This window comes from Oncorhynchus kisutch, unplaced genomic scaffold (assembly GCF_002021735.2).
Source record: "Oncorhynchus kisutch isolate 150728-3 unplaced genomic scaffold, Okis_V2 scaffold1120, whole genome shotgun sequence".
NCBI classification, from domain to species: Eukaryota; Metazoa; Chordata; class Actinopteri; order Salmoniformes; family Salmonidae; genus Oncorhynchus; species Oncorhynchus kisutch.
The window spans coordinates 77,748-87,215 of NW_022263065.1; the positions used below are offsets into that span (position 1 = coordinate 77,748).

Sequence of the window (9,468 nt, forward strand, 5' to 3'; positions counted from 1 at the left end):
TGGCGTTCTTGACCCAAGGGTTTCATTTCTATAAATTATATTTTTGGCGTTCTTGACCCAAGGGTTTCATTTCTATAAATTATATTTTTGGCGTTCTTGACCCATGGGTTTCATTTCTATAAATTATATTTTTGGCGTTCTTGACCCAAGGGTTTCATTTCTATATATTACATTTTTGGCGTTCTTGACCCAAGGGTTTCATTTCTATAAATTATATTTTTTGCGTTCTTGACCCATGGGTTTCATTTCTATAAATTATATTTTTGGCGTTCTTGACCCATGGGTTTCATTTCTATAAATTATATTTTTTGCGTTCTTGACCCATGGGTTTCATTTCTATAAATTATATTTTTTGCGTTCTTGACCCAAGGGTTTAATTTATATAAATGATAAATGCTGCGATATTTTTTCATTTTTTTTCACCTTTATTTAACCAGGTAGGCAAGTTGAGAACAAGTTCTCATTTACAATTGCGACCTGGCCAAGATAAAGCAAAGCAGTTCGAGACATACAGCAACACGGAGTTACACATGGAGTAAAACAAACATACAGTCAATAATACAGTAGAAAAATAAGTCTATATACAATGTGAGCAAATGAGGTGAGATAAGGGATGTAAAGGCAAAAAAAAGGCCATGGTGACAAAGTAAATACAATATAGCAAGTAAAACACTGGAATGGTAGATTTGCAGTGGAAAAATGTGCAAAGTAGAGATAGAAATAATGGGGTGCAAAGGAGCTAAATAAATACAATAGGGGGAGAGGTAGTCGTTTGGCCTAAATAATAGATGGGCTATGTACAGGTGCAGTAATCTGTGAGCTGGGGTGTCCTCGGATGGGGCCACAGTGTCTCCTGACCCCTCCTGTCTCAGCCTCCAGTATTTATGCTGCAGTAGTTTATGTGTCGGGGGGCTGGGGTCAGTTTGTTATATCTGGAGTACTTCTCCTGTCCTATTCGGTGTCCTGTGTGAATCTAAGTGTGCGTTCTTTAATTCTCTCCTCTCTTTCTTTCTCTCTCTCGGAGGACCTGAGCCCTAGGACCATGCCCCAGGACTACCTGACATGATGACTCCTTGCTGTCCCCAGTCCACCTGGCCATGCTGCTGCTCCAGTTTCAACTTCCACCTGACTGTGCTGCTGCTCCAGTTTCAACTGTTCTGCCTTATTATTATTCGACCATGCTGGTCATTTATGAACATTTGAACATCTTGGCCATGTTCTGTTATAATCTCCACCCGGCAAAGCCAGAAGAGGACTGGCCACCCCACATAGCCTGGTTCCTCTCTAGGTTTCTTCCTAGGTTTTGGCCTTTCTAGGGAGTTTTTCCTAGCCACCGTGCTTCTACACCTGCATTGCTTGCTGTTTGGGGTTTTAGGCTGGGTTTCTGTACAGCACTTTGAGATATCAGCTGATGTACGAAGGGCTATATAAATACATTTGATTTGATTTGAGCTGCTCTGACAGCTGGTGCTTAAAGCTAGTGAGGGAGCTAAGTGTTTCCAGTTTCAGAGAATTTTGTAGTTCGTTCCAGTCATTGGCAGCAGAGAATTGGAAAGAGGAGGCCAAAGGAAGAATTGGTTTTGGGGGTGACCAGAGAGATATACCTGCTGGAGTGCGTGCTACAGGTGGGTGCTGCTATGGCGACCAGCGAACTGAGATAAGGGGGGAACTTTACCTAGTTTGGCGATGAGTATGAAGCGAGGGCCAGCCAACGAGAGCATACAGGTCGCTGTGGTGGGTAGAAAATTGGGCTTTGGTGACAAAACGGATGGCACTGTGATAGACTGCATCCAATTTGCTGAGTAGAGTATTGGAGGCTATTTTGTAAATGACATCGCCGAAGTCAAGGATCGGTAGGATGGTCAGTTTTACAAGGGTATGTTTGGCAGCATGAGTGAAGGATGCTTTGTTGCGAAATAGGAAGCCGATTCTCAATGTAGCTTTGGATTGGAGATTTTTGATGTGAGTCAAAAGCTCGTTTGGAGGCTTGTTAACACAGTGTCCAAAGAAGGGCCAGATGTGTACAGAATGGTGTCGTCTACGTAGAGGTGGATCAAAGAATCACCAGCAGCAGGAGCGACATTGTTGATATATACAGAGAAAAGAGTCTGCCCGAGAATTGAATCCTGTGGCACCCCCATAGACTGCCAGAGGTCCGGACAACAGGCCCTCCGATTTAACACACTGAACTCTATCTGAGACGTAGTTGGTGAACCAGGCGAGGCAGTCATTAGAGAAACCAAGGCTGTTGAATACAGTGATTGACAAGAGTCGAAAGCTTTGGCCAGGTCGATGTTTACACCGCTGTCTTCAATCAGCTACTGGTGTAAGACAGCCTGATGCCCCTTGGCCATACCCAGTAACGGGCAGACATGCCCCCATCACACTTTCTGTAAGACAGCCTGATGCCCCTTGGCCATACCCAGTAACAGGGGCAGACAATCCCCCATCACACTTTCTGTAAGACAGCCTGATGCCCCTTGGCCATACCCAGTAACAGGGGCAGACAAGCCCCCATCACACTTTCTGTAACACAGCCTGATGCCCCTTGGCCATACCCAGTAACGGGCAGACATGCCCCCATCACACTTTCTGTAAGACAGCCTGATGCCCCTTGGCCATACCCAGTAACAGGGGCAGACCCATCACACTTTGTTTGATCAGTTGAGTAACCCTCTGAATCTCCACCCAGTGGTCTGCACTCATTTCCCAGGGACTGTCTTTCAGGAGTCAGCAGTTACAACAACTCAACTTACTGTGAGCATCATTCACTCTACAGAACATGTTGAGCCTTTAAACCAGTGTAATATTTAACTCATAATAAAACTAACTCATGCTTACCTCAGGACAATGTTCCATGCTTTCAACAGCAGTGAATTAGAACACATGAGCATTAATAAAGTGTACCATTCTTTAATTATACAAAAGTGCTAAACAGCATAAGCCATAGCCATAACTGAAGCCCCTAAATCACTGTTAATGGCAGAGAATGTATTTCAATGTTTTAATGAAGTTCTGACTTAATGCTAAAACAACTAAAGTAGGTCCAGAATAGTTTGATACAATTAAAAAAAAACTGTAAAATTGGTTTGATTCCTCAATTTCCCTCTTTATGGGTGACAGTCAGCAGAGCCATGAGTATGTTGTACTGTAGCAGTAGGCCACAGTATTCTGATGACTAACAGCAGGCTACAGTATTCTGATGACTAACAGCAGGCTACAGTATTCTGATGACTAACAGCAGGCTACAGTATTCTGATGACTGGAACAGCAGGCTACAGTATTCTGATGACTGGAACAGCAGGCTACAGTATTCTGATGACTAACAGCAGGCTACAGTATTCTGAATGTAACCGTGGGCTACAGTATTCTAATGACTTCCTCTTCCATTCATGAGACGAGAAACAAAAGTTCCCAAAACCAGGAAGTAGGGATAACAACAATGTACAGTTGTTGTCCCCCATATCTATCACCCTTAATGTACATATGTGCAGTGTATACCCCCTGTAAACACAACATCATCTATAGTTCATGGGTTCACATGATAAATGTTGACAGTACAATGTGTTCCATATCACCTAAGTTTACTTTCTATTTCCAGAATGTACAGTGTTTTGTGACTTTAAAAAAATTCTTCAGGAGGGCCTTCACATTGCATACTTCTGAGTCCAATCTCTTGCTAGTCTGTTGTATCTGGAAACAAAATAAATATGGTTATCTCACAATAACAATGGCAGAAATAATATGAAACAAAGTTGAAATGTCATCTCTGTTGATTTGCTATAGAATGTTCAAATATACTGCAACGATCTAAATAGGTACCCCATTATTCAAAGAATTTGGTTCCAGCAGCTCATTGGAGAAATAGGCCTAACACTTTACACAGTTACAATATACTCACTTCTCTTTGTCTAGTTTGTAGATCTGTGCTATGTCTGGAACTAAGGGGTCGTCCGGGTTCGGGTCACAAAGCAACGAACATATGGACAACAGAACTGGAAAACAGATGAAGCGACAGATGATGAAGTTGTGTCTTAAATGGTCATCGGCATTTCACATTCTATTCACAATCAGTGAGATTGTTAATTTGGATTTAATGATCAGGTTAAAGTTATAGGAGGGTTGTAATATTGTGATTTAATGATCAGGTTAAAGATATAGAAGGGTTGTAATATTGTGATTTAATGATCAGGTTAAAGTTATAGGAGGGTTGTAATAGAACATTCTACAAGTGTTGGATGGAACAATGTTTTAACATGGAACCAGGTGTGTCATTTCTACCAGTTAGCCAGCTACATTGTGGCAGCATGTGTAGTAAAGTACCAGCCCAGTTAACTCACCTTTTGATACAGTTAATGCTGGAGACCACTGGGATCGCAAGATGTCCAAGCAGATGCTCCCGTTACTGTTGATGTTTGGATGATAGATCTTTGTTGTGAATGCTACCTGTAGAAAGATGGACATGTGTTTATGTTCAATTTATCCACGAGGACCATTCTTTAGCAACAGTTTAATGATGGAATGACTTGCATAACAAATCAATTCTTACCTTTGGTGGCTTGAAGGGATAGTCGGTGGGGAAGTGGATTGTGAGAAAGAAGACCCCACTTTGGTATGGACTATCACCCTAGGAATAACAGGAACAGATATACATTGTTATAAATTATGAAAATGTACAATAAAATTATTTCAACATCCATTCTTTCCATTCAAACCTATTGTTCAGATGACCCATGTTGCAATCAATAAGCCACACACATCCTTTTGAAGTCATACTCACTGGCCCCATTATTGTTGCTTGCCAATGGAACACTGGAATATAGAATGAGAACATGTATTAGGCCTATAGAACCAGCCCTTCCAGGTAGGGCCTATAGAACCGGCCCCTCCAGGTAGGGCCTATAGAACCGGCCCCTCCAGGTAGGGCCTAGGGAACCGGCCCCTCCAGGTAGGGTCTAGGGAACCGGCCCCTCCAGGTAGGGCCTATAGAACCGGCCCCTCCAGGTAGGGGCATATACAACCGGCCCCTCCAGGTACGGGCCTATACAACCGGCCCCTCCAGGTAGGGGCCTATACAACCGGCCCCTCTAGGTAGGGCCTATACAACCAGCCCCTCTAGGTAGGGCCTATACAACCGGTCCTTCTAGGTAGGGCCTATACAACTGGCCCCTCTAGGTAGGGCCTATACAACCGGCCCCTCTAGGTAGGGCCTATACAACCAGCCCCTCTAGGTAGGCCCTATACAACCAGCCCCTCTAGGTAGGGCCTATACCACCAGCCCAGGTCCCTCTAGGTAGGGCCTATACAACCAGCCTTAGTCCCTCTCCCCTTCACCGGATATAGACTACATTACCCTCAGAGTCCTAAACTTACAGTCCTCTCCCACGGGTCCAGCAGAGCACTGTGCTGGCGGATCCCTCTGCAGGTCATGAAGCTCCTAGGGGACAAAACAAGTCAGACAAGTAGTGCTAAGGGTTACACATGGAACTGAAAGCTGTCCTTGAGGACGAGGTCAGATACATTTTACATCCACGAAATAGATGGGTTTCTTAACATGTCCCTAGTCATAGCTTTATTCGTATATATTTGACTGTAATAATGATAGGCCTACTTCATAATGCCCTGCCTTAGCTACAACCTCAAGTCAAATTAGACTAGTTATCATTACAACATGAACAGGTGCTGCACCTAAATAAGTGTATTTAGCATGAATAGCTGTGTCCTGGAGAGGGGTTGAATGGCTGACAAAGAAAATTACAATCTAGTTTAGACGTGGTACATACCATGATATCATGTAATGCTAAACATTAAGATTGTGGGCCGTGTTAATTCATTGTTAACTAGCCTCCTCGTATGTGTGCAGTCTAGCTCGATAGCTGGCTATGTGGTTAGGATTAGAAATGAACCAATTATCTAGCTAGCGTAACATTAATAAACAATAACTTCCGATAGATGAGGTTCGGTTCGGCTAACGTTAGTTATCCAGCCACCCCGGCACAGCCGGCAGGCCACCCCGGCACAGCTAGCCACCCCGGCACAGCTAGCCACCCTGGCACAGCCATCCGGTCACCCCGGCACAGCCGTCCGGTCACCCCGGCACAGCTAGCCACCCTGGCACAGCCATCCGGTCACCCCGGCACAGCTAGCCACCCTGGCACAGCCATCCGGTCACCCCGGCACAGCTAGCCACCCTGGCACAGCCATCCGGTCACCCTGGCACAGCCGTCCGGTCACTCCGGCACAGCTAGCCACCCTGGCACAGCCGGCCGGTCACCCCGGCACAGCTAGCTACAGCTAGCCACCCTGGCACAGCTAGCCACAATGCTAGCTAACCATCTTACCTTCTGTATTCTTTTCAGTGCCATGGTAACCGACTTAGTCAAATGCCCTCAAGTACTCGTCGACTTCGTATTTTCTTTATATGTCTATTTAATAGTATTGCTTAAAAGGTAAAGGTATTTTATTTCCCTGAGTAGATTGCAAAGACAAGGGTGTGTGTATGTGGTTCCCTATTGTTTCCGCTTTCTGTTTAGTTTACGGTCGGCTTTAAACAAGGGGGTTTGGGGGATTGTAGTTCCTCTTCGGAAAATGTAGTAGTGTTCCAGCTCCCAGTAGCATTATGCACAATGCATTTCTACCTTTCAACAATGATTGATTACTGAAATAACATATTTATTTCCCACTATCAATTAATTGATTATTGTATTTTTAAATAATTAGCTCAACTGAGTGTGTGTGTGTTTATTACTTTTAAATAAGAATAAACACTTGACAAAGCACATTTCATAATTTTATACTCTATATCCTATTGTGTTGAGAGCTTCAAGTTCATTGGTGTCCACATCACCAACTAACATGGTCCAAGCACACAAAGACAGTCGTGAAGAGAGCACGACAAAACCAATTCCCCCTCAGGAGACTGAAAAGATTTAGCATGGGTCCTCAGATCCTCAAAAGGTTCTACAGCTGCACCTTCGAGAGCATCACTGCCTGGTACAGAGGGTAGTGTGTACATCACTGGGGCCAAGCTTCCTGCCATCCAGGACCTCTATACCTGGCGGGGTCAGAGGAAGGACCAAAAAAGTTGTCAAGGACTCCAGCCACCCTAGTCATGAACTGTTCTCTCTGCTACCGCACGGCAAGCGGTACCGGAGCACCAAGTCTAGATCCAAGAGGTGTCTAAACAGCTTCTACCCCCAAGCCATAAGACTCCTGAACATCTAATGAAATTGCTACCCAGACTATTTGCATTGCCCCACCCCCTCTTTTACACTGATGCTACTCTCTGTAATTATCTATTTTTTATTTTACAAGGCAAGTCAGTTAAGAACAAATTCTTATTTTCAATGACGTGGGTTAACTGCCTGTTCAGGGGCAGAACGACAGACCTTGTCAGCTCGGGGATTTGAACTTGCAACCTTTCAGTTACTAGGCCAACGCTCTAACCACTAGGCTACCCTGCCGCCCCTATGTACAGTCACTTTAACTCTACCTACATGTACATACAGTTGAAGTCAGAAGTTTACATACACTTAGGTTGGAGTCATTAAAACTCGTTTTTCAACCACTCCACACATTTGTTGTTAACAAACTATAGTTTTGACAAGTCGGTTAGGACAAATACTTAATTTTTCCAACAATTTCCAACAATTGTTTAAAGACAGATTATTTCACTTTCATTTCACATTTCACTCTATCACAATTCAAGTGGGTCAGAAGTTTACAGATGCTAAATTGACTGTGCCTTTAAACAGCTTGTAAATTCAAGAAAATTATGTCATGGCTTTAGAAGCTTCTGTTAGGCTAATTGACATGTTTTGACTCAATTGGAGGTGTACCTGTGGATGTATTTCAAGGCCTACCTTTAAACTCGGTGCCTCTTTGCTTGACATCATGGGAAAATCTAAAGAAATCAGCCAAGACCTCAGAAAAAAAATTGTAGGCCTTCACAAGTCTGGTTCATCATTGGAAAGCAATTTCCAAACGCCTGAAGGTACCACGTTCAGTATAAACACCATGGGACCACGCAGCCGTCATACCGCTCAGGAAGATGACGCATTCTGTCTCCTAGATAGAGATGAACGTACTTTGGTGCGAAATGTGCAAATCAATCCCAGAACAACAGCAAAGGACCTTGTGAAGATGCTGGAGAAAACAGGTACAAAAGTATCTATATCCACAGTAAAAAGAGTCCTATTTCGACAACCTGAAAGTCTGCTCAGCAAGGAAGAAGCCACTGCTCAAAACCGAAAGTAAAAAATCCCAAACTTTCGTTTTGCAACTGCACATGGGGACAAAGATCGTACTTTTTGGAGAAATGTCCTCTCGTCCGGTGAAAGCAAAAATAGAACTTTTTGGCCATAATGACCATCGTTATGTTTGGAGGAAAAAGGGGAGGCTTGCAAGCCACAGAACACTATCTCAACCGTGAAGCACGGGGTGGCAGCATCATGTTGTGGTTGGTGCTTTTGCTGCATGAGGGATTGGTGCACTTCACAAAATAGATGGCATCATGAGGGAGAAAATTATATGGATATATTGAAGCAACATCTCAAGACATCAGTCAGGAAGTTAAAGCTTGGTTGCAAATGGGTCTTCCAAATGGACAATGACTCCAAGCATACTTCCAAAGTTGTGGCAAACTGGCTTAAGGACAACAAAGTCAAGGTATTGGAGTGGCCATCACAAAGCCCTGACCTCAATCCCATAGAACATTTGTGGGCAGAATTGAAAAAGCATGTGTGAGCAAGGAGGCCTACAAACCTGACTGTTACACCAGCTGTGTCAGGAGGAATGGGCCACAATTCACCCAATTTATTGTGAGAAGCTTGTGGAACACCGCCCAAAACGTTTGACCCAAGTTAAACCATTTTAAAGGCAATGCTACCAAATACTAATTGAGTGTATGTAAATTTCTGACCCACTTGATGTGATGAAAGAAATAAAAGCTAAATAAATTATTCTCTCTGCTAATTATTCTGACATTTCACATTCTTAAAATAAAGTGGTGATCTTAACTGACCTAAGACAGGGGATTTTAATTAGGATTAAATGTCAGGAGTTGTGAAAAACTGAGTTTAAATGCATTTGGCTAAGGTGTATGTAAATTTATGACAGATTATTAGGACATGTAAACACCTTAATTGGCGTCCCATCAGTGTATTTAAGGTGTTTACATGTCCTAATAATTTGATAGATTGCTCAGAAAACCAGGTGTTTTAACCAGTGTATGCTTCGATTTTGTCCTTATGGCAATTAAGACAAGCAGAGTAAGGTGCTAACATGACTATTGTATAATCTGCCTTCTGCCATAATCAATTTAATATAAAATGATTCCTGGTCATATAAACAAAATCATTGAGGCTATCTCCATTTTAAAGTAGTCCATGTTCTTCAGTAGAGCAAGCTTCCCTCTAGCGCGAGTAAAGTGAGTTCGGAACAACTGAAAGTATGTTTTAGAAAATAGTT

The 9,468-nt window shown here is 43.2% G+C and overlaps 1 protein-coding gene across 1 annotated transcript; it reads right to left on the reverse strand.

Moving 5' to 3' along the window:
- Positions 1-2,897: 2,897 nt before the first annotated feature.
- LOC109885528 (ubiquitin-conjugating enzyme E2 D4) lies at positions 2,898-6,543 on the reverse strand. Its single transcript, XM_020477373.2, has 7 exons — positions 6,342-6,543; positions 5,374-5,437; positions 4,781-4,812; positions 4,550-4,627; positions 4,341-4,446; positions 3,902-3,995; positions 2,898-3,693 (listed from the first exon to the last, which is right to left on the reverse strand). The coding sequence occupies exons 1-7, from the start codon at positions 6,363-6,365 to the stop codon at positions 3,648-3,650; spliced, it is 444 nt and encodes a 147-aa protein (XP_020332962.1). The 5' UTR covers positions 6,366-6,543; the 3' UTR covers positions 2,898-3,647.
- Positions 6,544-9,468: the final 2,925 nt, after the last annotated feature.

Excerpts from the sequence above, each read along its gene's own strand:
- LOC109885528 (XM_020477373.2), bottom strand. The coding sequence starts at position 6,365 with ATGGCACTGAAAAGAATACAGAAG. Across the intron at positions 4,813-5,373 it reads TGGACCCGTGGGAGAGGACT|TGTTCCATTGGCAAGCAACA; the intron begins GTAAGTTTAGGA and ends TCTATATTCCAG. Across the intron at positions 3,694-3,901 it reads TACAAACTAGACAAAGAGAA|ATACAACAGACTAGCAAGAG; the intron begins GTGAGTATATTG and ends TTTTGTTTCCAG.